This window comes from Alligator sinensis, unplaced genomic scaffold (genome assembly GCF_000455745.1).
Source record: "Alligator sinensis unplaced genomic scaffold, ASM45574v1 scaffold1386_1, whole genome shotgun sequence".
NCBI lineage: Eukaryota > Metazoa > Chordata > Crocodylia > Alligatoridae > Alligator > Alligator sinensis.
In genome coordinates, this window is record NW_005842806.1 from 209,302 (window position 1) to 236,684 (window position 27,383).

The window sequence follows — 27,383 nt, forward strand, 5'->3', positions numbered from 1 at the left end:
GGCCTTGTGCTCAGCAAGTCTGGCATTGCTGGTATGTGCTGGGGTGAGCTTTTAGCCTACATTGCTAAACTGCTAAGGCTGTTGGGGTTTGAATCACCAACACTAAGCAATGCTTAGAAGACTTGTATAATGTGGACCTTGCACTTGGGTTCTATGAGCTATGTTTTCACCCAGGCAGCTGCTTGGAATTAAATAGCACAAAGGTGATTTAAAGCCATTTTTACTTGACCGGAGACCACAAGAAGAGTTCTGCAGTCTGTTAGAGATGACCATGTTCAGCTGCAGAAAGAAGCAGAGCTCTACAACCAGCTTGTGTCATGAAAGATTAAAAGAGCTGGGATAAGTTTATGGAGGGGATAGGATGAGCTTCAGTCAGGGTGTATGATGTGTGGAGCTGTCCCCAGGCTGCAGTGCAGAATGGAGGGCATTGGTTTTGCTCGTGTTTCTGAGCTTTACTGGTTGCTTCATGGGGCTAGGAAGGATTTTTTTTCTTTCCCATTGTTATGGGTGTCAGGATTTTTTGTTTGTTTGTTTTCTTGTCTTCATAAGCATTGTATGTCTGCCGGACTCCAAGCTGGGGATTTTGACTGTGGTATGCCACAGCTATTGCTGGGACTTAAAAACCCAGATGTTCCTGGCTGGGGGTGGGAGGTGGGGGTGGAGGAGCGGGGTCTTGGTCCTCCACCCAAGTCAGATAGATCATCACATTTGGATTCTGGAAGGAATTTTACCCATGGCTAGATCAGCATGGACTATGGGTTTTTTTGCTTTCCTCTGTAGTTGGGGACTGGAAGAGGGGACGCATAGTCCTCTTCCTTGTATTTAACAAACTATTTCTTGTCCTTGCAGTGGCAGCAGGGGTGACGCGTAGGGAGGGGGTGTATGTGGGTGCACATGCACTCCCTGAACATGGCAGTGCACCCCTACAAAAAGGCACTCTGACACTGCCAGCAGCACCTGTGGGTGGTCGCTGCTTACCACCCGCTGCTGACACCGCTGGCGGCATCTGCAGGCAGTCTGTGATTGCCGCTGGCTGTCGTCGATACTGCCAGTAGAGCCTGATGGTGGTCGCCAACCTGTGGTTGGCGACCAGTGGCGATGGCATCTGTGGGAGCTCCACGCTTACCGTTGCCATGCCCCCACTGCCGCCAACGCAGCCATGCCCCCCCCAGCCACTGGGGGCACACATCATTCATGAGTGGCAGGACATAAATAGTGTCCCCCTGCTTTACCTGTGGCAGGTTAGGGTGTTGTTGGAGTTTCAGGGCATAGTGCCTGGTAGTTGTGTGAGAGGGTTGTTCATGCAGTTCTAAGAATAAGATGGTTTAGATAGGGATGATGCTGTTTTGAGCAAGTGGTTGGATTAGATGACCTCCTGAGGTCCCTTCCAGCCCTACTATTCCATAATACTATGATTACTGTCCTGTCTGGGCTGTGCCATCCTTCTGAGAAGGCAAATTAGAAACACAGAATCATTTCCAGCAGTGTTCCCCCTCCCCCGGGCACGGAAGGCCAGCCTTCACACTGCAGCAATGTCAATGCATGAGATTTAAAAGCTTCACTGTTTCTAATTCAGGACAGAATCTGAACCCATGCTGATTTTACATCTGTGAGACTGCATTCAGTTCAGTCAAGCTACTCCTGATTTACTGGGGTGTAAGTGAGAGAAGAAATGGCACCAATACATTTCCTTCAGTAAAAGATCAGACCCTCTGTGTCTCATTTAAATTGCACAGTATGACCCTCAGGCACAGGCTGTCCCAAATGGGTGACAGTTCAAATGAATGAGACTGGGCATGGCTGTCAGAAGCTGTGAGGCTAAAGCTCCCCCTTGCCCCCCCATTTACTGAGCCACTGCATCATCTCCTAGAGCAAAGTATGTGCCCTCCTGTATTTACAGACTTACTGAGATGCGTCAAAAACCCCGGCGGAGACACTGAACTGCACAGCCTGCCACAGAAAGATTTACTGTCTCTTCAGCATATCAGGAGGGGAACAGAGCGGTGCATGTACACACGCGCACGGAGCCAGAAGAAGGCAAAATCGACCCCCAGCAGCGGGGCTGTCCTTCTGCTGCTGGATTTTTCCAGCTGAAGCATCTCATCCTCTCTGCTGTAATTTATGGAAATTGGCTTCTGACGTGGGGCTTTTTCTGCTCCAGTGGGGACCCGTTGGCTGGAGAAAGCAGAGCTGCAGTCAGGGCAGGAGAAGAGAGGGAGGAAGGGGGCTGGGGACTGGAAGAAAGCCAGGGTGGGGTGGGGGGAAGAAGTGTGAAAGGGGCACTTGGATACTACAGTGATGGGTGAGTTATAAACTAAGGCAGAGAGAAGGGAGAGGGAAAGCAGTCGCAGGGAGGCGACCCCTGAGTGACTCAGAGGAGAGCAGACAGGCCAGCCCAGGAAGACTGCCGTACTAAGAGGACCTGCCCCAGCTGGGATCTTCATCATGAGCACGAGGAAGGCTTCCACCCCACAAGCAGGGCCAGAAGATGGGGAAGAAGAGCCGAGTGAAGGTGCTCCAGATTTGGAGGGGAGGCAGCGTGAAGCAGAGCTGCGGGACAAAGCCATCCTGCAACAGAAGAGATGCCTGAAACAGGCCACCCAGTTTGTGCACAAGGACTCCGCCGACCTGCTGCCCTTGGACGGCTTGAAGCGCCTTGGAACGTCCAAGGATCTGGTGAGTCCCAGGGGCCCCAGCTTGGATGGGACCCTTCTCCTCATGATCCCAGGGAACCTCCCAGACTTGGGAAGAGACACAGGTCCAGGCAGGACAGGTTGATCATCAGTGTCACTATGGGGCCAGGATGGGTGAAGGGTGACAGAGGAGATGCTCTTGCTCCTGGTTTCCTGCTTCCCACCCATCCACACACAAAGCCAGTAAGAAGTAGAGGGTGCGAGGTTCCCCTGGGGTCCAGCTCCCAGCCCACATGGTATGAGCAGACATCGGCTCATCTGGATTCAGTATAAGTTTTACATGTGTTTGCATGGACTTACGCAGGACCGAGAGCTCATTCCCACATGATCTCACAGGAAAGCAGCCTCTCTTATCAGCAGGGCAGGAGGGGGACAGCAATCCTGAAGCCTTTGGGGCCTTGTGTTCTATCTCTTCACCTTCCTGCACCCCACAAGGGGGTTGGCACATCCTTGACTTTCCATGTGCCAGGCCACAGCTGGCAGCCCCCGCCCGGCCACCACTTTGTGGGAGATAAGCAGGAGCAAGGCCCTGGGGCAAGAGCATGGAGTGTGTGTTAGGAGGATTCACTCCAGACAGGGGTGAGCTGGGGGCCAGACATGGATGGCTTCCCTTTGGGGTGCATGACCAGGGCAGGGAGCGAGTTCCCAGGAGATCCTCTTTGTATTTTCCTCTTCCAGTTGCACCACTGGTCCCTCCCTTGAGGGAGACAGGATATGGGGCTGCCATCCCATTTTCCTGGCTTTGCCTCCAGCACCTCTCCCTTGCAGGCTCCAGGCCACACTGACAAACAGAGAAGGGTTCCCACAAAAAGCAAATGGAGTTGCCACAAGAAATGGGAGGTCCTGAAGTAGCCTGCTGTGGGTAGTGATGGGCCCCAGCTGGTGACAGCACCCTCTGGCCAGCACAGGGCACTATGTCAAAGACAAGATATACACTTCCAGGAACACCCCCGCCTCCAGAATGTTTCCTGCTCACATTTTAGTCCTTGTTGTACTAAGAGAAAGGGAAGTGGAATGGAGTGGGGCACGGTCTGGTGTGGTTTTACTTTGGGACCTGGGAGAAATAGGTCCCTGGACATACTGGACTGGAGAGAGATTAATTGTTTTGCTGATTTCTGAAACCGTTGGGTCTCTGTGCTGTCCCCACCTTAGATTCGGCAATGCTTCTGCTCTGGGTCCATCCCTGGTGACTCCTAGAACAGGCTGGGCCAGTGGCGAACGCATCTGTCCATGGTGTATACATTTGCCCCTATCTACCTCGGCATGCACTCTGCTTCAGCCACAGCTGCCAGTGTTGGAAACCCTGCCTGGCACCCCTGAATGCTGTCTCTATAGATGCATTTAAACAAGATGCCCCAGCCCTGCATTTGGCTCTGAGCAGCTGAAATTCCATCACTGGGCAGAGATGGGCTTGGCTCTTGGAGCCCATTTCAGCCCTGGATACGTGGGCTTGCAGCCTGCTGCTCAGGCTCAGCTGGGACCATTAATTTCTGCCCAGCTGTGTCTTTAACCAGCAACTCCACTACACTAAGCTCTGTTGGAGGGAGGCACAGATATGACCCAGTAACAGTGGGGTCTGACACCCCTGCCTTATGAGGCAGCAGGTTAATGGGACCAATTAAAACAAAAACCCCTAGAGATCCCACCCCAGGTGGCAGCTTATGGTGACTGGCGTTAGCTTGTCAGGGGATCAGCATTTTTTAACACCACGGGCCTCTTCACCTCCTCCTTTCTTGTAGGCCCTGTGTTCCTTTACTCTCAGTAGGGCTTGCCCTCAGACCCATTTGTACTGCTGTTTAGCCAGTCAGAGGTAGAAACTAGAGAAAATGCATCTTGGCCTTCCTCCCTGCCCCATGCATTTAGCCCTCCCCCACACCACATTTTACAGCATTCTAAATTATCAAGGTACCACCCCAGGCCTCTGCATGCACTGTCCTGAGCGCTGTGCAACCATATTGGAAGAGTTAGGTCATACCCTGTGAAATTTATAGTTAACTTAAAGCTGTAGTTGGAGCCTCAAATATGGAAACTGGCCTAGTTAAGAGACTCTGTTTGGTTAAGAGGCTCAGTCTGTTCGGTTATTTAAACAGGTGCTAGAATTACCTAGTGTCAGCAAACAACATAAGGCCTTTTTTTTCCCCTGGTTGTTAATTGTTTATGCCCTGGCCCTGATTAGTTACTTCAGTCATGTGTTACTGTTTAACATCCCCAGGTGAATGACTGAATATTTTTTAAAACAACTTAGCAATGACTAGGGCATAAAGCCTATCAAGTTTCCTGACAGGAAGTGTTTAGGGACAGAAGTTACACATAAATTGGTTTAAGTCAGCAGAAACTAGTTTAAACCTGTAACAGAACGCAAGTTCAGTGCACGTAAGCCAGTTTCAAAGTGTCTGAAACTGGTTTAAGATAAACCTGGTTGAATGTAGTATCAGACTTAACTGATTTGGGTCAAAGTGGTTTATGAAATTTCTGTCCTATGCCGCTTCCTGGTTCAAGTTCAGTCAAAGCCCCTCACCATCCCAGTGTGCTTTCCAGCCCTGGGCTGGGCTGGGCTGTCTGGTCCAGCAGAGAAGGGTTGGGAGGGAAGACAAGGACTGCCCCCCCTCCAGGCAAACCCCGGCTGAGATCTGAGGCCAGGGTGGGGGGGTTAAACTTCCCTTTCCCCTAGTACAGAGCTGCCCTGCCCTGCTAAAAACTGTCTGCAACTGGGGACCACAAATCCCAGAGACACCTGAAAGCAGGAAGAAGAAGTAATGAGCAACCCTGCAGAGTCCTGCTGATGTGATTCTGGACTACAAATCCCAAAGACCTCGGGGGCAACAGAAAGAAGTAAACACACAGCCCATGCTGGCTATGTGCCAGAGAACTGTTCTTTAGCGCCCCCCCCAGCTTCTGGTCTGAGCTACTGCAGGTATGTGGGGCTGCATTTTCTAAATCAAAAGTGAATGCCTATCAAGTTGTTTCTCAGTTTAATCTCTGCAGTTTAGACTAGCCTGCAAAGACTGAAACCAATTCAGCCTTGGACTTTTTGATTGTCTGTACTTAGCCTTTGTGTTTGTATGACACTTAAATGTACACAGTCAAAAAGCCTGAGGCTGAATTGGTTCAATCTTTGCAGGTTAGTCTAAGCTGTGTAGATTGAATCGATAAGCAAGTGAAAAGACATTCACTTTTGATTCCAGAAATGTAGCTACATGCCTGCAGTGGCCCAGGCCAGAAGCCAGGGAACATTAGAGCATGCCTTCTTTTTTTGCTGAAGCAAACAGCTTGGGCAGGGCTAGCCCACCCACTCTGTGATGGAAGGTACAAAGCATCTTGGGATTCTGGGAGACTGTGAGTTAACTTGAATCTAGAGGGGATCTAGGACAGGAAGTTCAATAAACCATTTTAACCTAAATCAATTTTAAGTCTGATACCACATCCATACAGGTTTATTTTAAGCCAGTTTTGGCCATTTTGAAAGTGGTTTATGTGCACTGAACTTCTGTTGTGTTACGGATTTGAACTGCAATTTCTGTCCCTTAATGAAGCTGCTGGATTCCTGGAGGTTATCACAGCCAGCTGTTGTGCAAATATGCAGTGTACAATGCAATCCCCATTAGCACCTCCAGAGGTGAGCTCACTTTGTTCATGAACACTGTCATGGCTCCTCTTCTTTCAGTCAGCTCCATGGTCTACTTCTCCCCTCACTGGTTCTTGTTTCTTGCTGGTGAAATTGCATAAACTTCACTGGAGGTACTCTATGCTGGAGTGAGAGGAGAACCATTCTTATGGCCTGCCTGCATGAGACTAGCCAGTATGGTATGAATTCACCCACTCACGCACTGAGTGCTAACTCTTGTTTGTACACTCTTAACATGTGCTAAGGGTGAGATAGCATACTCCATGGGCTAATCACATCTATATGAGGACTCAGTACAGAGTGGTTAGCACGCTACAGAGTCGCACCTCAGTTCCCTGTGTCCCAACTTCTCACCACAGAGAAGCCCTTAGATTTCCAGGAGTAACATAATACATACAGTGACTCCTTGTACTCAATATGTGTTTCCTGGCTGGAAGCTGGCACTGTGCATTGAGCTTAGTAGGTTGTCACAGTAGCACAAGCAAGTAAAGCAACCCTAGCTCTTTGACAGCACTTTTCCTCTGCAGATCTGGGTCACTGCTCCCATTTTACAGATGTGGGAAAGTGTAGCAGAGAAAAGTGAGAGGACTGGCTTGAGGATATTCAACCAGCTGATGGCAGAGGCAGGAATCCCAAGTCCACCAAGTCTGAACCACCCAGACCATCTAGAATTCCATCTGCCAGCCTGCCTCCCTCCTGTAAAGGGCAGCAAGGCACAGCAGAGCTCCTTCCACATCACAGCCATTTAACAAAAGCAGCAGGGATGTGTCCTAGATATTCTTCAGGGAAGAATCTGTTCCTTTAGCCACATTCTAGCTGTATGCAGTGCACCGTCTCTCTCAAATTCCTTTAGTCTAGATCTCTCCTGAATCACAGAGATCAGACAAGCAGCCAGAGAAAGACTGAAAGCAAAATTGCAACTCAGGGAGTCCTGCAGGGGTAGATCTTCCCCTGGTGAGTCTGAGAGGTATTGCTGGACTACTGAGTGCACACTGGGATGCTAGTTTGCCTGCACCCCAAGATGCATCTCCCCGTGTATAAATACTAGGGGTCACTGTAATGCCAGCCCTAAAAGTCATGAGTCGGGGTCTCCCAAATCCTGAGGTTAGCTTACAAATCCTGAAGTTAGCTTACAAATCCTGAAGATTTCCTTTCCTAATGTCAGGTGAATTTTCTTTGCTTTCTAGGGTAAAGTCATGAGAGTTGAGCACACCTTTTTTTTTTACAGTCACTCTAAGAAATGGAGTGGTTTTACTACTCGAGGCAACATTGCAAGATCTCAGATTTCTAAGCCTGGGAGCTGGTGAGATAAGGAAAAGAAAAGAGAGATTTCACACATTTCAACCTCCACTGGGTGGTCAGGAGCAGCTCTGATTGCTCCCAGAGGGAACCTGTTCTGGCCTCCCCAGGCTCAGGAAATTTCTGTGACTGGGACTTTTTCCTTCCCTTGCTGTGCTCACCACATCTCTCTCAGTTCCCATCTCAGCACCTGCTGCATTGCATGGGCTGCCTCATTGCCATCTCCTTGCGACCCAAGATACAGGGAGAAAGATGTTTTCTGCTCTCAGGGAATATACCCATATTAAAGCTCAGCTCTCCACCTCAGAGCTTAGGCCCTCTCCCACTCTCAATGAGAAGGTAGCTGGTGGCAACTGTGTCTTTCTGTGGGAAAGGCCCCCTTAAGAGAAGGTAAAGCCCATTGCATGCTAGGAGCAAATGGAAAAGGAAGGAGACCTATTATTCTTGGCCCCCTGCCATTTTCCCATGGCCCAGATCTTAGCTGGCAGCCTCAATGGCATTGAGTTCAAAGTATTTAGGGAATAAAAATACTTTCCCTAAATAAAATATCCTCTGGGCTTTAAACTGGGGTGGGGAGGAGAGAAGAGAGTTATTACTTAAATACTTTGAACTTATATGGTGTCTTCCATCCCAAAACACTTCACAAAATTATGGCACAGCTGGGCAGCCAGAGACACCATGGGGTTAAGTGGCTTGCCCTGGGCTGGGAACAGGAAGCAGGTTCTCAGCTAGAACCAGGAGGGAGAAAAAAAACCGCTAGGAACCTGAAGGCAACATGAAAAGTGGAAGGCTTACAAAGTCTTTTTTACAAGATGAAGTATAAGACCAACATACAGGATATAACCTTTGTGTGGGAACCACCATGTCTTGTCCCTTTAGGTTGATGGATTACAGGGTCTTTTTGTCCCGGATGCAAGAAGCCCCCAGGCTCAAACCATGCTCCCTCAGGAAATTGGGCACTTCAGGAAGGTGATACAGCTCACATTGACTGGTTGGATCTAGCAGCCCTTCCCACTCAAGACAGCTATTATGGAGATCACAATTATCAGCTCTGAGCCACCAGCTCTCCAGCTCTGTAGTGACCAGCGTATGGGGACCAGGCAGAACCAGACACACAGGCCTGATTTTTTGTCTCCTTCCCTCCTCTCACTTGCACAGGGGCTGGGAAACAGCTGGGGAAGGACCTTCACATTCCCTTGGTAGCAGAACAAGTTTCCTGTAGGCAGCAGCAGTCTCCTCCTGTATCAGGATTAAGTGCTGCAGGACAGGCAGGTCTGTCTTACTCCCACCTACCCACTCAGAAGCAGAGGAAGAAGTTGCCCCTGCGTTGCGAGGAAGGATTAAGGATGAATGTGCTGCAATTGGCTTGGTTATTGCTGCTCTGAAACAAGACAGCTCTTGGAGGAGAAGCAGCAGCCGGCAAGGGGAGCGTTTTTTGCTGGGCAGCAAGTGAAACACATTAAAAACTTAATAGTGAACTGGGGGGGAGGGGGGGTCCATATTCCCCTCCAGGTTCACTATTCTATCCTATTGCAGCCTGTGTGCTGCTTCACTAGCTATGCATGTTCCCCTCTGCACAGTATTGCAAGAATGCCTGAGGCTGCATGCTAGGGGATCCATGCGAGAACAAGCGGGCACAATCCTGTGTCTGACTGACTGAGGGGACAGGAGGGTATGTGGAGGGGAACCGTGAATCAGACACTGTTGTCTCTTCTAGCCATTGCATTACAGAGTGTCTCTGCAGAGACAAGGCCACGTGAGGGAGGACAGGGCACAGGCAGACAATTGACTACATTTAACATTAAAGCAGGGACTGCTTGCCCTGGTGTTGACAGTGGAACTGAACCACAGGGAGATGGTGCTGGAAGGAAGAAGTGGGTATAGCAGGAGGGAAAGGACTGAGGAAGACTTTCAAGCCCTATGTCTCCCCAAAAGCAGAAAGGTAGGCTGTGTCTGAAGAGTGGCGATAAGGTCTCAACATTTTGGGTCAACATTTCCTGAGATCCTCTCTTCCTCTCTTTGTGGTGGAGACCAGCAGCCACACAGTGTGATACAGCGGCGCCTCCTGGAAGGGAATTTGAACAGGCTGCGGGGTGAAAGCAGGGAACACGCCACCTGGGTGCAGTCCCCGCTGGCAACAGACAAGGCAGAAAAGAAAGGGGAGGACAGGAGGAAAGAGCCAACCATTCTGCTCGTACACTGCAAGGTAAGGTCTAGCTGCAACTGCAGGGTGCCAATGTTATGGAGGGAGAATACCAGCTCAGTCCCACGTTCTCTTCTCCCAAGGGTGGATGCAGGATGGTACTTGCAGACTTGTCTTGAGCGCTCTGCTGTCCAGCTCACTCAGCTCTGGACAAGAGCTGTTACTCATGTTCTTTCCTGCTGTTCCTCCCTGCTTTTTCTACATGTGTTGTATAGTTGTTGCCAGTTCAGATCAGTCCCAGGGACAAGCCTGTATCCAGTGTGGGCCTTGGCCTTGGACCAGATCTGAACTCCTCTTTGTTGCTCTCTCATTTATTTTCCTCCTCATGCTTCTGCTTGACTCTAGGCAGACAAGATTCTTTTGTTATCTTCTGTGTTTCAGGGGTATAGGTTGTAGCCTGACTTGACTCTGTAATTCACAGTTAGTAAGAATCAACACTATTTTGGTTTCTCTTGGGGAGCTGGGGCCTCCCCTCTCTTTTATTGTTGCCTGCTATCAGTGAGTGGTCAGACTGTCTCTTTATTTGAGGGAACCCACAAGCCTTGATTAACAACACTTGAAGGCTGAACAGAGAAGATCAGCGAACTCACTGCTTCCCTCAGCTCTAGTTGCCTGATGCAGGTATAGCTTGTTCCTGGTTCTGCCTCCATTCAGGTTGACACATTAGAGTGGGCAGATAACGTCTGTTTTGTTACAGACAAATTCCTTGCCTCATCCACTTAGAGTTGGATTAGAAAGCTGTTTGTGTGGCCACTTGGGAATCTCCTGTGTATCTTGAAGGCAAGAAAGATTGAGTGTTATAAAGCATGCCCAAGGCTATATTTAATGAGGCTCTCCTGGGCTTTAAGAAGGGATATGCACCCTTGTTCAGCAAAGCACTTACCCGCACTATCAAGCTCAGTTATTTTTATAAAAGATCATAAGACCAGAAGCAGCCATTATGATCAGCCTGTCTGACTTCCAGCATAGCACAAGTATTAGCTGTATTCATATTGTAGCATAAAGAAACAGCTCCTGCTCCAAAATTTTTCAGCCTAGCTGTCAGCTTTATAAAAGCAGTCGGAAGTAGGATTTAGCTGACCTGCAGTTTGACAGTGGCCTAGTCTTATTGTTTAGAGCCAGATTTTGAAGGGCCCAATTTTCAGTTTCTCGGGACCTGCAACCAGAACTGGATTTCCAAAAGGAGTTAAAACTTCCCTTTGACACTTGAGCAAGCACCAGGTCTTCTGGGGAACGCTGAACTCTTAGCAAGCTGACTCTGGTTATGGATACTCTGGTCTTGGGAGCTCATGTTCAGAGGCCCTGACCTCTGGCTTGTTAACTTCTGTTGAACTTGTGAGTGTGTACTACTTTAGTCAATGAAGCCTCTGTTGGCCTTTTGCAGCCTTGCAGGATATCCGTACCCTGTTTTACTCTCACTCTTATTTTTTTAGGCAAACACATGCTGCTCTCAGTCTTGAACAGTGAAATTGTGTTTGTTTCAATGTCTCTTTAAGTAAGACTCTCACATCCATTATTATATTTGGGGAGGGTGGAAGGAAGAGTGGAACAAGTGGGTTTATTCCACAGCCAAACAGAACAGCCTTTCTTGTATCACCATTTTCTAATATTTGGCTTCAAGTCTTTCTATGGACTGGCTTTTTACGACTAGTCTCTCCCTATCCTCTGCTTGGGTATTTGCTTTGGAAGAGCAAAGGAGTTTACTTCATCATTCATTAGTGTCTCATTTTCCTGGCGATATATTCTCTTGCAATATTAGGTGCTCCCAGAACTTAAGGCAGCATCCACATATGTGAGAAGCAGCAATTTCTCCCCCTCCCAACCTGTGCCACCTCAGTGACTTGCAACTAACCAGATCTTCATGCAATTTTTTCAGAGGACAAAGTACATCCTAAAAAAACAAAACCCCAAACGGAAAAAGGCCAGTTTCACACTGAATTATACACTTAGCCTCACTTAGTAAGGTCTTTCTTTGCAAATAATTCCAGAAACAAGTAGGTCACCTTGACAATAGCACACTTGGCAACCATCAGAAACACTGCAACAAGTCCTAAAGGTGCACGTGTGTCTGGCAAGCCCTTTACATTTGTTAAGTACTATGTACCTGGTAAAATAGTGATTCTAGTAGCTTAACAGAAGTGGGCCCTGTAGCTGAAGTCCATTTTAAGCCAAATGTCACTAACTAGTCTCCAAATTCTCTAGTGCCCTAAAATTAAGGCCAGACTAAAATATATAAATGTATATCCAATTAGGATGCAGGGTTTTTTCCTGCAAAAGGTTGGACCCAAGCAACTTGGAACCATGCAAGTTACATAACTAGGAAAAAAATGGACATCAGCATTATTACAGATTCTTGGCCCTCAGCTACACTGGATTATGTAACTGTACTACAAAGGCTACCGGTAGGACTATTTTTGCAACCTTTTGCCCCGTGCAAGCTACAGCTTATGTTGTTGTATGACCCACCAGTAACAGGAACCATCAAAAGCAATGGTTTGATGAACAGGATGCTACTAAATCCTTTAATCAGTTCTCTTTGGCCACAACCAGGGAATTTCCTACCCAAAGACCACATTGTGCTGCTGGGTATTACCTTTCGCCTCTTCTCTGGAGTAGCTTTTTCATTTAGGCAGCAGTCCTTTCTCTGTGGGGTCTCTCTTCCCCTCTCAACTCAGAGAAGCAGATCTATACCTGCCCCCCCAGCCTTTTTTTTTTTTTTTTTTATAAATATGCATCAAAGCCCACCCACTTGTGGACTGCTTGAATTTTTATTTGAGTCTAATTTGCATAAAGTGAATTTTTCTACCCAGGGGAATCTATAACATCTTTTTATTCTCCTGTACAATATGAAGTTTCATTTCTACCTGGGAGAAATGTTACAATGTGTGCATTCTCCTTAGCCTGAGGAACAGTGTGAGCCTAAAAGCTTGCAAATAAAGATTTTATTTTTTTTTGCAACTATTTAGTTGGTCTAATAAAAAATATTACCTCTGCCAAGAGTTCTGCATATCTTTTTGCCTGTAGACCAACATGGCTAAAATCTGGAGACATCTGTTAAGCCAAGGTGGAACCAAGCCCCACTGAAACCAGTCTAATCTGTAACAAGTCACAGTATGAGTTTTCCTAGAAGTCCCAGATACTGCAGCCACTTCACAGCAGCAGCTTTGAGCAATAAAGGTTATATCTCCTATTCCCACCTTAAAAAAAAAAGACAGGAACACTTTGTCTAATAGGTTAGCACGAGTCAGCCACCACCAAAAGAGCACATAGGAACACAAGTCAAAGGGATGTAGAGAACAGTCTTTAGAAATAGGTGCATAAGCATCATCCACAGCCAAAGTCTTTTAAACCCACTTCCTCCTAAAGTCCTGTACCACTTCAGCAAGTCCAAAGTCTCCTCAGGAGAGAGGCCCAGCCCTTTGCCAAGTACCATATCCTTTTTTCCCCTGGAAACATTACCTTTTCTCTTCCTCCCCTCCAGCACTTCACCTGTCACAAGTTCTTCACCTGTTACATCTTTCCCATTACAGCTTTCTTATATGTTACTTATTCTTCCCATTTCCAGCTGCCTCTGGGAAGATTAATAGTTAACTTGAAACCAGTTGTTGGGGATTACATTTTACTCTGCTACAAACCAAAGGCAAAAACATGCACTTTTTTCTTGCTTCTGCAACTTTTCAGGAATAAAAACATCTTTGTCTGTCAAAGCTTGTTGCAACTGTGTTGGAAGGCCAGAGAAATGCTTGCTGCTAGCTGTGATGCAGTTCTTAAGAGAGACTGAACATACATGTCCTTAGTAAAGTCTCTTCCCTGTCAGTATCTCTCAGAGTGAAAATATTTCCTCTTCTTAAAGCTGCTCCAAACCAGCAAGCTGGATATTGTAAGATGGTGACATGGGTTGGCACTTAACTACAGTCCTTGCCTCATGCTAGGAAACAGGGCTGAATGTAGATAGTCATTGATAATTAGTATGTAGGGAACCTTGCTCTCCCTTCATTTTTCTTCTCATGCAACTTGCAGTTAAGTTGCACTCAGGGCTTTGGTTGGCATGAGATCACAGAGAGTGGCCAGGGGGTGGTATTTCTGCTGCAGAGTGATTCTGCTCCTGTTTATTTGATTTATGCTAAATCTTTACGCAGGCCTTTATCTCCATGCCCTTTTTTTTTTATCCCCATTGTTCGCAATCTGCAGCTTTGCAAAGCATTTAGGAAAGTCAGTCACATGACTGGTATCTGCACAGTGAAAGAAGGATATTATATCTGCAATGAGGCTGGGTTGTTGTTCACTTAGAAATGGATGCCGATGGATCCCACAGACTGAGGCAGCTTTTTTTCTGGGCTGAGTTTGTGTTACAGCTGCTTGGCTGGCTGGCCAAAACTGACAGGATTTAGAACATACAGCTCTTTTTAAGTGATGCTTCTTAGAAAAGTCCTTCTCTTTTCCCTCTGCTGGAAACTGGAATCAGAAATCCTGCATACATACAAATGGGATCTGATACTTCCAGATTTATAGGGGTAGTACAATGAACGCTGCCTGAGTCTAGTGGAGCTTGAAACCACTGTCTACTGTTTCATAGATTTCATAGACATCAGGGCTGGAAGGGACCTCGGAAGATCATCGAGTCCAGCTCCCCGCCCAAAGGGCAGGAAGTCAGCTGGGTTCATAGGATCCCAGCAAGATAAGCATCCAGTTTCATCTTGAAGGTGTTCAATGAAGGCGCTTGAACCACCTCCGGTGGCAGGCTGTTCCAGACCTTGGGGGCTTGGACAGTAAAGAAGTTCTTCCTTATGTCCAGCCTGAAACGATCTTGAAGTAGTTTGTGACCATTCGACCTCGTCATCCCTTGGGGCGCTCTGGTGAACAAACGTTCCCCCAGATGCTGGTGGTCACCCCTGATAAACTTGTAGGTGGCCATCAGATCACCCCTGAGCCTGCGCTTTTTCAGGCTAAAGAGCCCCAGGGCTCTCAGCCTGTCATCGTAGGGTCTGCTTCCCTGACCTCTGATCATGCGCGTGGCTCTTCTCTGGACTCTCTCAAGCTTCTCCACATCCTTTTTGAATTGCGGAGCCCAAAACTGGACACAGTACTCCAGCTGCGGCCTCACTAAGACCGAGTACAGGGGGAGAATGACATCCCGGGATTTGCTTGAGAAGCACCTATGGATGCAAGCCAGTGTTTTGGTCGCTTTACTAGCCGCCGCATCGCATTGCAGGCTCATGTTCATCTTGTGGTCAATGATGACCCCCAAGTCTCTTTCTTCCATGGTGCTAGCCAACATAGCACTGCCGAGCCTATAAGGATGCTGTGGGTTTTTTTTCCCCAAGGTGGAGAACCTTGCATTTATCGGCGTTGAACACAATCAGATTCTCGTCCGCCCACTTGCTGAGCCTGTCCAGGTCAGCCTGGATAACCTGCCTGTCCTCTGGTGTGGATGCTTTGCCCCAAAGTTTGGTGTCATCAGCGAATTTGGCCAGTCCGCTTCTGACTCCAGTGTCCACATCATTAGTGAAGATGTTGAACAGTATGGGTCCAAGGACAGAGCCTTGGGGGACCCCACTGGTCACAGGACACCACGATGAGTGACTTCCATCGATTACTACCCTCTGGGTCCGACCCCGGAGCCAATTTTCCAGACAGCTGGAGGTTTCTCTAAATCAGGTTGTCAAGCTGACCTGGGGCTCCAGGCTGGAATCAGACTGTGGGATTCCCAGGACACCTGGAGATGGCCTCTGTGGTCATGGCAGTGGTAGCAGCAGGACTGGCAGCAGTGAAGGGTCTGATGGCAGCAGCAGTGAGGGGTCCAGGGACAGCAAGGGGTCCAGTGGTGGTGGCAAAGGGTCTGGAAGCAGTGATAGTGAGTCTGAAGGCAGGGATTCACCAGCAATGGAAGGGGTCTGCTAGAGGTGGGGGGTCTTGAGGAGGAGTTTGGGAAAGCCAATGGAGAGCATGGCCATGGCCAGCAGGGCCAGAATGCGGATTCTGGGGCAGGCCATGCTCCCAACTTCTGGTGGACCACTGTTAGCTCAGTGCACTCAATAGAGGGCTTTGCAGGCCAGATCCATTCAATGGACTATGTTTTTTACACCCCTACTCTAAGTGAAGAATCACTCTAGCTCCTAATGAGTTCACCAGACAGCAGGAAAATGGCCCAGTCCCAAAAGCATCATTGAATTGGGGGAACTTTGTGAATATTGAAGTCTATAAGTGACTGCCTTTCCCAGTCTGTTCTAAAACAAAGTCTAGGTTCAGTGTTGCAGCCAGGGTATCATACTATTAACCAAACCATCAGTAATTACTTAGAGATCAGCTCAAGTCTCCTTCCTGAGTTTGACTGTCCAAGGACTCCTGTCTCTTACCTGCTCAGCTCAAACCCCAGATCCTATGCCCCTAGAGAGCCACTTTTACCTGGATGGAACAAAGAGCTACCTGCCTCAGTCAATCAGCAGGACACGCGTGACCCTTTCCCAGTAGAATCAATGTCTAGTAGCGAGCAGGGTGGAGTGTTTCTGTCAAATGCCTTGTTGCGGTCTACGCAGTCACTGTACACTATTATTGCAAACCTAACACACCATAAGGACTGGACTGTCTCCTAGCTAGTTGGCCACAGGACTCAGCATGTCCTCGGTGTTACCATTCAGAGGAATGAGGAAGTGAAGGCAGATTCAGTTAGCACACACCCTTCTACTTCCTGCTCTTGCCTTACTGTAGTTTCTGCCCATCCTGGGGGGTTCATATTGCACAATCTCCCTATTCACTGAGCATATGGGTCTGTATTTCAAGCTTCTCAAAACAGAGAGAGAGACTGGTTGAAATTTGGCGCTCTAGTTCTGGTCCATTTCAGTTTGGAGGATGACTTCATAGCAATTTGCAGATGCTGGGCCTTTCCTCATTTCATAGATGTACGGTCGGAAGGGACCTTGTAGATCTTCTAGTCCGACCCCCTGCCCTGGGCAGGAGAGAAAACTGGGCTCAAATGACCCAGGCCAGGTAAGCGTTGAGCCTTCTCTTAAAGACCCCCAGGGTAGGAGCCATCATCACTTCCCTTGGAAGTTGGTTCCAGATTCTAGCTGCCCTGACTGTGAAGAAGTGCCTTCTAATGTCTAATTTAAATCTACTCTCTAGCAATTTATGGTTGTTATTCCTTGTTACTCCGGGAGGCGCTCGGGGAACAAGATCTCTCCAAAACCCCTCTGGTCCCTCCTAGGAAGTTTATAGACTGCCACCAGGTCCCCGCTCAGCCTTCTCTTGCGAAGGCTGAACAGGTTCAGGTCCCGTAGCCTCTCCTCATAGGGTCTGCCTTGTTGTCCCCGGATCATGTGAGTGGCCCTCCTTTGGATCCTCTCAATGCTGTCCACATCCCTCCTGAAGTGTGGCACCCAGAACTGGATGCAGTACTCCAGCTGTGGCCTGACCAGTGTTGCACAGAGGAGGAGGATCACCTTGGCCCTGCTTGTGATGCATCTGTGGATGCAGGACAAGGTACAGTTAAGCCCTACTGACCGTGTTCTTGCATTGTCGGCCCAGGTTCATCTTGGAGTCAATAATGACTCCAAGATCTCTTTCTGCTACCATGCTTTCGAGAAGGGAGTTCCCCAGCCTATAGGTATGCTGCTGGTTCCTACTGCCTAAGTGCAGCACCCTATTTTCATTTGCCCACCCCTGTAACCTGTCCAGGTCCTGCTGTAATCTGTCCTTCCCTTCTAGCGTGCCCACCTCACCTCAAATCTTGGTGTCGTCTGCAAATTTAAACAGGCTGCTTTTCACCCCATTGTCCAAGTCGCTAATAAAGAAATTGAACAGTGTGGGCCCGAGGACTGAGCCCTGGGGGACCCCACTGCCCACTTCCCTCCAGGTGGAAAACAACCTGTCCACCACCACTCTCTGAGTACGACCCCTCAGCCAATTTGCAATTCATCTGACTGTGTAGGCATCAATGCCACAGTCACCTAGCTTTTTAATGAGAATGGGGTGGGAGACAGTGTCAGAGGCCTTCCTGAAGTCCAGAAAGACTACATCCACTGCGACACCTGTGTCCAGTGATTTTGTGACCTGATCATAGAAGGCAATCAGGTTGGTCTGACAGGGATAATCTTCTCAAAGAGCTTCCCCAGGATTGAAGTAAGACTGATGGGCCTATAGTTGCCTGGGTCCTCCCTCTTCCCTTTTTTAAACGTGGGGACCACATTGGCCTTCTTCCAGTTGTCTGGCACCTGGCCAGAGCACCACAAGTGCTTGTAAAGCTGTGCCAGGGGCCCCACGATAACCCCTGCCAATTCCCTCAACACCCTGGGGTGGAGAGCATCTGGACCTGCTGATTTGAACACGTCCAGCCCCTCCAGAAGTTCTCTAACCCGGTCCTCCCTGGCCCTAGGCTTAGCGGAGTTTCTCCCAAGTCCGTCCTGAATCTTGGTAGGGGAGTCCCAGTCTCTGCACAAGAAAATAGAGGGGAAGAAATTGTTAAAGAGGTCTGCTTTCTCCTCTGGTGCGACCACCAGATTGCCAAGCATATCCTACAGGGTCCCCACATTACCTGGGGCCTTCTTCATGCTCCCTATGTATTTAAAAAAGGACTTTTTGTTATCCTTGATCCTAGCCCTAGTTTCGTATCAGCCTTAGCTTTCCTAACAGCCCTGCTACAGACCCAAGCGATGGAGGTATACTCCTCTTTGGTGACAGCCCCTCCCTTCCACTGGGTGTATGCCTCCTTTTTGGCAAATCAGGCATTCACTAAAGCCTTTGGTGACCTAGGGGGGCTTTTGGGCACTCTTGCCCCCTTTGCTTCTTGTTGGGATTGTCACCCCTTGGGATCCGAGTATCGTTTCCTTAAGGAACGACCACTCATCTTGGGCACCCAGTTCCACCACTCTCCAGGACCCTAGTGCTTCCCCCACTAATCTCCTCAGCTCATTGAAGTTGAGCCTCTTAAAGTCTAAGGCTACTGCCTTGCTGCAGGCCCTTGACACCCTGCGCTGGATGGTGAATTCCAGCAGGTGATGATCACTATCACCCAGGTGGTTGAGGACCTGGAATCCCCTCACCAGGTCATTGCCTGTGGCCAGGACCAGGTCCAGCACAGGACAGGATTTTGAGTCACTCTCTTTCCAGCTGCCTGAGGTTTCTGACAGTATCTGCTCCCAGCAGAAAAACCACATCAGCAGGATCACTCTTTGCAGTTGAAAACATCCTTTGCAGTCAAAAACATAAAAATGATTGTTGTAACATGGTTGTTGTAACAGGCAATGCGAAGGAACTCTAGAAGGAGTTTAAAACCACTGTCCATACAGCCTGTGCTGAAACTACTGGCTAGGCCACCCATCAGCATCAAGACTGGTTTAATGAGAATGATGCCAAGATGCAAGCCCTCCTTGATAGGAAGAGAAGGGCTTATTATGTTTGGTAAGATGACACCTCATCTCAGTAGAAGAAGGAGACATATAAGCTCCTCAAAGCCAAAGCTCAAAGGAGGATGGAGGGCTTTTCAATCTGGGATGTTTTTTGTATAAAGACCAAACTTTGCAAAACAACCATCCTTGACCTTCAGTACCCTGAGGATTGTACCACCCTTGTCACACCAAGGAAAATCTCCGAAGCATGCTGGATCTCTTTGCAGAAGCCTACTGAACTTTATTCTTCTTGATGTTGAGAGACAAGCCCAAAGTGTTGTATCAGTCTTCTCCAGGCCATGAATATATGACCGATCCTGGAGGTAGTTGAGCACTTCCCTTATCTCAGTAGCTACCTCTCTCAGAGAGTGAACATTGATGAGGAGATCCAGCACAGGATCTGGTGCACAAGCTCCTCCTTCAGGAGGATTGCTTCAGGAAATTGCTTTGGTGTGTTTTTATTGATTGTGATCTCCAGAAAGACATCAAGATCCAGGTCTACAATACACCCATCATCCCCACTCTCCTCTACAGATGTGAAAAGTGGGTGATCTACTGTTGTCATCTTAAGAGCCTGGAGAGGTATCACCAACAAAGTCTCTGGAAAATCCTTTGTATCAAATGGGAAGATTGCTACACAAATGCCAGCATCCTTGCTGAAGCCAGTGTTACCAGCATTGGGTCAGTGATCCTCAAGCACCAACTTCACTGGACCAGACATTGAATGCAGATGCTACAAGGACACATTGAAAGCATACCTTAAGAAAAGAGATGCTGACATCAAGAGCTGGGAGGAGCTGGCTGCTAAATGACTCCAATAGTGCCACAACCTCAGCCAAGTGGCAGCCCACTTTGAGGTTAAGCATCTTGCCCTTGAAGCAAAGAGAGCACAGAGAAAGGAAAAGGATAGGAATCCCAGCCTACAGGCTACTCTCCCCTGTGGAAAGACCTGCAATTATGGACAGATCTCTGGCTCAAGGATTGGACTTTTAAATCATGTTAAGACCTACCAATGAGATCATCCTCAAATTGAGAGATTGCTAACAACGATGCAACTGTGAGGGTGCAGCCAGGATGCAAGTAGCTGGGCCTGCTGCCAGGTGCAGCTAAGGGGTCAGCAAGACTGCAGCACAGATTACCAGAGGGTCAGGCGAGGGTCTATGTTGTGGGGCTGAGAAATACAGAAACCAAGTTCTAAGAGGACCAAGAGGCAAAATCCCAGAAGTGAGCCAAGATCAGAAACCAGGGGTCAGAGAGTCAGTGCCTAGTGCCAGGGAAGATGCAAGGTCACAGTCAAGACAAGCTTAATCCAAGTCAGGAACCAGGATAATCAGAAGAACCAGAGGGTGCAAGTCTTTCCGGAACAGACTGAGATTGTGTCAAGGTGTCAGCAGCCTGATGCTGCGTATATGCTTAAAAGGGGTAAGCAACACTTTCAGCAGCCAACCGAGTTGCTCACCTCCTCAGAAAATGAGGACAGTCTCAATCAGCCAAAGATCAGAGGCAGGTGATGGCTCAAGTGCTCAGTCCAGCCAGGCACAATTGATCAGAGGCCCTGACAATGACCCTCCAAGCTCTTCACCTAGATCTGAGCATTCTGTGTCTTTTTTGTGTCCCAAATTGGGTGTTTTACCCAAGGCTAAGAAAGCCTCTTTGGCCAATTTTGAAATAAAGCATAAAAACAGTAAGTTTCACCCTCTGTAAAATATACAAGTCTATGCTCACATGAAGAATTCTGCATGTGCCAAGTGTACAAATGATTTGTACGTGGAAGGAATAGTAGGACAACTCCTCTTGAAATGTGGTTTGAACATAATCCCTCACATGCCCTTCTACATCAAAAAGAAACAGATGCAAAACAACTTAAGTCAAGAGTGTGGAGAGCTGATTTTCCTTGTCCCTGTTCACAAACTAGGCTGCTCACTTTAAAACCTCATTCTTCTCAAACTAATAGCCCTGAGTATCACAACATGTCTGGTGTTTGTACCTTGGCAGGTTTTATAGAGGTTAGAGTATTCTTCAGCCTCAAGGCATTTGGAGGCATGCAGCAAATAATTCTTCTGGGAACTTGCTGGATTTAAAGCTTCAGAATGGTGAACCCTCTGGACTATACAACTTCAAGCAAGATGAGCTTGAGATTTCCAGGTTTGGTGGTCCTGGTGTTTCCTTCACATGCATTTTCTGATGTCATTGCTAATGCTGCCAATCTTGGAGGTGTGAAGCATGCTGTTTCTGCTATCAACTCCCAGCTGGCCAACACAGTCTCTCTCTTTCCTCTAGCGCCCCCCCGGGATAACAAGGAATAACAGCCACAAGTTGTTGGAGAGTAAGTTTAGATTAGACAGCCGTAAGAACTACTTCACAGTTAGGGCGGCTAGGATCTGGAACCAACTTCCAAGGGAAGTGGTGCTGGCTCCTACCCTGGGGGGTCTTTAAAAAGCGGCTTGATGCCTTCCTGGCTGGGGTCATTTGAGCCCAGTTTTCTTCCTGCCCAGGCAGGGGGTCGGACTTGAAGATCTACAAGGTCCCTTCTGACCCTACTTCTATGATTCTAGGATTCTTCTCTCTTTTCCATGACTCACAAATAGTCTGTTTTAAATATGGAATTTCCTGCTGGATTTAGTGCTCTGAGATGATGAATCCACATAACCAAGTCAAAAAGATTTGGTTTGGAAATGAGGAAATGGGTTAGAGTACGCTGTTTAGTCACAGTCTTGCACTGGAGATACTATAAAGCCATCTTTCCCTCTGGGAGAGCTCAGGAAGAGTTTTGTTATAGCATCTATCTGGCAAAGCAGTAGCTCCTAGTGAAAGAAAGGAAAGAAATTGCAGGTCAAATATTTGGGAACATTCTCAGCCGCAAGATGGGCTGGTCTGGAGGAAAATCTTCCCTGGGGGAAACTCCATCACTTGGCATACTTAAAATTAGTACAATACTGTCAGGGCCTGGGGTAAGACAGGTGGCCTTGATAGGAGCTAATCTGCCTTTGCCAGATAGTGCTTCTGATCCCCCCGCCCTCCTGTGCATGCAGTTCCTGCTCATCTGCAAAGTGCCTGGCAGTCCCAGGGTTTCATAGTCATTGTTGCAGGATGGGGTCCCTAGGGGTGGCCATGTTACCTCTAGGCTCCTTAACCATGCCAGTCCTGCCCTACAAGCACCCTCTATCTCACCCACCACATCTTGTTGGTATGATTAATATAGGGAGGCTGCTCTCAATCTAGGTTTGGACACTGTCTGGCTAAATCCTATTGAACCCTGTTGTTCATAGACCCCTTGGCGTCCTGCTTCAGCATGGACAGTTCCAGAGTCTCTCAGCCTTATGCGTGGCTCCAACCACCCCTTTACCATGCCCCAAGCCTCACAGATGGTACCAACATTGCCTTGTCTAGGTCTTGCTGTGATTTGGCCCACTTGTCCTCTCTGGACCCTCCACAGCCCTGCCTCTGCACCTCCCTGGCACCTGGGCACCTCCCTGGCACCTGGGCTTGTGCACCCCAAATACTGCACCTACACTGGCACTGGGGTCCCCACACTGCAGTGGGCCTCAATGAGGCCTCCTCCTTCCCCAAATAGCCTCACCCAAACCACCAGTGTTATCAGACAGCAAACAAACAACAGCCAACCACCATGAGCCCCTGAGCTATAACATAACACAAAACTCAAGGCATGCTCTGCTCCTTTAAGAGAGTAAATTCCCTCTCTGAGGCTCAGTGCCTAGTAGGCAAGGATACCTTATGGACCCCTGGTGTGCTCTTTGTTCTAAGGGTAGCATATCTGCCAGTTACATTACTGGGCCCTTCCTTCCTGGAGGCTCCTTCCCCTTCAGCTGCTGGTAGGGAGCCAGTTCCCTAGTCCCAGCCCTGGGGCTTATATGGGCCTAGGGCCCTGCCTCCTCCGGCCAGCTGACCAGGTGCAGGTGCGGCCAGTACCCTCATTAACCTGTTGTCATGGCAACCTGCACCTGGGTTCTTACCTGGCTCTTTGTGCTCTCTCCATGGGCAATCTCTGCTCTAAGAGGAGCAGGCACCTTAGTGCCCTGCAACAGTCATCTTCAAATAACAAAAAGCTGCTATTGCTCCTAATGCCACTGGCCTTCTGTCACACTGGACTGCCATGTAGAGGGAGCAGAAGGCAGATGTTAACTGCTCCCCTGTGGTCCCTGTCAGCCCCATAGCCCCATGCTCTCTCCCTTCACCCCTGTGCCAGAGGTCACAGGGACCGGAGCTGAGGGGAGAAGAGTGAACCAAGCATGCAAGAGTCATGTAGTGGAAGAAGAATGCCAGATAAAGACTAGTTAGTTGAGGCCTGAGATCTCACAGTGGCCAGAGAAAATGCCATAAGGGGGAAGGAGAAAGAGAGTAAAATACAGGGAGATGCCATGCTGAGAGAGAAAGAGACCCCTCGTTTTTCTATAGAGATGTCAGGATAGGTAGGGGTAGCAGGTTCATAAATTCATAGATGTTAGGGGCTGGAAGGGACCTTACAAGGTCATTGGGTCCAGCCCCCCTGCACTTGGGCTCCTTTAAAGAGACACAGGAAGATTGCAGCAGGGGTTTGCAGGGTTGCATCGAAGCCTCCATGGTCTCAGATGGACACCCACGTTCTGCGTGCTTCTCAGACCCCCAAACCTTTTGATGCTCTTCTGTCACAAGCTGTTGGGAACATCCATGCTCTCACCAAGGAATCTGGCAGCACATGTGTGCGTCAGGTTTTAGCCCACAGTAATTAACCTGCCTTTTTTTTCCTTCCAGTGTGAAGGTCAGGTATTGAGAGCTGCTGTTAACACTGGCTGCCAACAGAACCTCATCTCCAGGAGCTGTTTGAGACAGCTGGGGTAAGTATCTTTGTAAAGCAGAGATGGAGGGAAAGGTACTATCTGAGCGGGGCAGGGAGCCCATGATATAGCAGAGGGGCTGCAGAGCAGAACTGAGGGGCACTGAAAGTTTGGCTATATGTTCTGCATATCTCAACATGACCAACTCAGGGGAACTCAAACCAAAGTGCATGTGGGTTTTGGGGTGGGGGGGAGGGCAGTCTGGTTCTGTTGTATGAATGAGGTTCCCTGCCTTGCAGCCAGTTGTTGAAGGGACCATGAACATGCTGTTAGCTAACAAGAGCTCCCCTAGTTCTTCCTGTTCCCTCATTTCAGACAGTTACATCCCTTGTGTCTCACAGGCTGGAGGAAGTGTCCAACATTGGCTGTAGGGACTTTTCGCTGCCTGTCCCCTGTGTTGTCAGCCGGGTGGAGCACATGGAGGTGCAGTTTGGCCAGGAGATGGTGGCGTGCTCAGCGCTAGTTGTGGGTGAGCCCATCACACCTTCCTCTACTTTCCCACCTCTGTTCCTCTTCCCTTATGCTGCCTGTTTAAGGGGATCATTTCAGAGTGGGGGTAGACAGGATGGTAGCAGGGACTGGGCTGAGGTGCAGCCTTACAGGCTTAGATGTTGCTAAGGGTGATGGATGTAGAAAAGGTGCTGTGTCCTCTTCCAGAAAGAGCCAAAGGCACTGGTCATACTGATGGTGGAGATGAGATGCCCTCGGGTCCCAGGTCTACAGCATGGGACATTTCTCTCTCGCTCTTAAAATTGCCCCTCTTAAGAAATGTCTAGAATGAATAGTTTTTCTGGTTCCTTGTATAATTCACTATATGGCTGCTCACAGCTGATAGAGTGTCACACTGGTGCACACCAGGGTATCGGCTCTTTCCATGAACCAGGCTTGTGTGCGTTTGCCCACTGGTGCAAGACAGATGGCTTCTAGCAGCAACCAGAAGCAGAATGTGGGTGGGAGGCAGCTGTAGGAAACAGAATCCATCAGATAGGAATTCTCCAGTGCCTGAAGGGCAGCAAGGAGTTTGCTTTATTTGTCATTATATTAATCTCTGAATACAATAAAAACAACAGATTGATTGTTCTTTCTTCTTCCTGTTCCTCGTTGTCTTATGGTTTCTGCTGTGGCCTCCATCTGTATCCTTGTCTTCAGCCCTATGGATACCCTCCTGGTCTCTTTCCTCTCCAGGCTGTTCCTCTGTTTTCCTCACAGGATCATTCACTGTGGACAATTTCTCCCTCTTTCCTGATTTCTTATGGATGGCTTCTCTCCCTTTCCCTGCTTCAGCCTAGTCTGTTTTCTTCCTTTTCCCTTTCCCTTCTTGTTGTCTCCTCACACATGGTTCTGGTCCTCCTGAATGTGGGAGGGTGGGATTGCCACTCTGATCTCTCTGGAAGATGTTGGTGTAAGTGTACAAAGCTATCATTTAGCCGCTCTGGGCAGCAGCTGTAGGAAAGGCAATGCTGAGGTGTCTGAGAATAGTCACCCTCCCTGATGTGTCTAACTGGCTGGTCTAGTACATGTAGGACCCATTGACTTGCACCAAGTCCCAGCCATCAGTTATGGAGTGGTCACTCAGGGAGACATTTCCCCAGGATGGCAGACAGAGGATGCACAGGCCTGAGTCTGATCAGCCTCATCTGTTTCCTTAGATGATGAAATGCTGGAATTTTCATTGGGCCTCCAGACCCTGCTGTCTCTGAAGGTAAGGAGCAAACTTCCCTCTCCCTACTTCTGAATGTAATGTGGACCAAATGACATCGCCAGGGGGCACTGGGCTGGGGCTTCTGGAAATGTCAGTGATGCTGATAGCTGGGCCTGCCAAGATGCCAGCAGGTGCCTTGGTTTCTGACTTCAGCATGCTTCTCACTGGTACAAGCCTCATGGGCATCCTTCCCCCTTCCTGATCACTTTAGAACCAGATTGGAAAAAGCTCTGTGGTTGAGCTCCCACTCCTTGTCTCTCTCCCTGGAGGTGATGGTTTAGTGAGGGAGCTAGTTGTGGGTGAGCCCATCACACCTTCCTCTACTTTCCCACCTCTGTTCCTCTTCCCTTATGCTGCCTGTTTAAGGGGATCATCTGGGAGTGGGGGGGAAGATGGGCCTGGGAAGAAGTAGTAAGAGAAGCAAAGAGGTGTGCAGGGAAGGGGAAGAAGGAAGGAGGGAGCAATGGCTGGGGTGTGTGGGTGGGCAGAGGCCACATCTACACAGCAAACTTACTTTCCCTGGCAGTAGCACCCTCAACCACATGGCGCTGCTCCTGACAGACTGTCCTGAACTGGAAGTCGTGTAGCTCCTGCTGTGCAGGCAAGCTAATTAGCTTTTGTCTGCCTCCCACAGTGCTGCATCGACCTGGATGAAGGAGTCCTTCGACTGAAAGCGCTCAGCCAAGAGCTGCCTTTCTTACCTGCCTCCGAGGAGCCTGGGCAGTGAGAGGTTGTTTCCTACATCTGTGCGAAGGCATTTAACTGTACCAAAGACATGTGAGGCTGAGGGTGCAGCTGACACACCTGTACCCTGCGGAGGCCACTATCAGGTGGGAAGGCTGGTTAGGAGGAGCTGCATGGGGCTGGAGTGCTGTTGTCAAGTGGAGCTGCCCCTTTCTATGGGGAATTCTTCCTCCTTCCAGAGGACCTTTCTGCTTGTCTCCATTGCTGAGCAGACATCTGTTCTCATTTTTCTACCTGCCCCTGTTCTCTCTGCCTCCTGCTTCTGCACCAAATCCCATGTCGCCTTTCCCATGCCCCCTTATTAAAGACAATGGGAAAGGTCACTGTGAGCGGCTGTTCTCTGGACACAGTGCTGGATGGTGGCTTGTCCTAAGGCCTCTGAAGATTGTTTTAAATGGTTCTTCTCCCTTTGGGCCATGGATCTGCCCAGGTACCATCTGCTCTGCTTCAGGGGAGGTGTCCTACCCTTCTGCTCTTTGCAAAGCTGGATCTCATTACCTTGCTCTGCTTTGTGTCAGGAGGGAAGGATTTTACTGGAAGCAGTTTAAGTGGCAATCACTCCATTTTCTGTGTTTTCATTCAGAGTAAGGGAACTGCTGGGAAACCACGAGCTGCAAGACCTAAGGAGCAATGAGCGTATGTGGGAGCCCAGGTCTGGCCAGGACATCTTTGGCTACTGGAGTCTGCAATGTATGAACTCACATGCTTAGCGACTCTCACAGCTAGACCTTGTAACTGGACACTCCTCGTCCCTCACCAACACATCTCGCTTTTGCACTCTTGAGTTCCAGCCCCTGAATTTGGGCAGCCACCAACTCTACAGCGTCACACTAAGCTCCAGCCATTCAGCTAGATGCTGCATGAATTCTGGTGCCCAGATCAGCACTGCTGCATCACTG

At 48.8% G+C, this 27,383-nt stretch overlaps 1 protein-coding gene across 1 annotated transcript; it reads left to right on the forward strand.

Moving 5' to 3' along the window:
• The first annotated feature begins 1,942 nt into the window (after positions 1-1,942).
• Positions 1,943-27,360, forward strand: NRIP2 (nuclear receptor interacting protein 2). The gene is made up of 6 exons (XM_006035121.3): positions 1,943-2,676; positions 9,653-9,823; positions 23,956-24,038; positions 24,380-24,507; positions 25,688-25,740; positions 26,375-27,360. The coding sequence occupies exons 1-6, from the start codon at positions 2,446-2,448 to the stop codon at positions 26,465-26,467; spliced, it is 759 nt and encodes a 252-aa protein (XP_006035183.1). The 5' UTR covers positions 1,943-2,445; the 3' UTR covers positions 26,468-27,360.
• Positions 27,361-27,383: the final 23 nt, after the last annotated feature.

Excerpts from the sequence above, each read along its gene's own strand:
- NRIP2 (XM_006035121.3), top strand. The coding sequence starts at position 2,446 with ATGAGCACGAGGAAGGCTTCCACCCCACAAGCAGGGCCAGAAGATGGG. Across the intron at positions 9,824-23,955 it reads TTCTGCTCGTACACTGCAAG|TGTGAAGGTCAGGTATTGAG; the intron begins GTAAGGTCTAGC and ends TTTTCCTTCCAG. Across the intron at positions 24,039-24,379 it reads AGCTGTTTGAGACAGCTGGG|GCTGGAGGAAGTGTCCAACA; the intron begins GTAAGTATCTTT and ends TGTGTCTCACAG.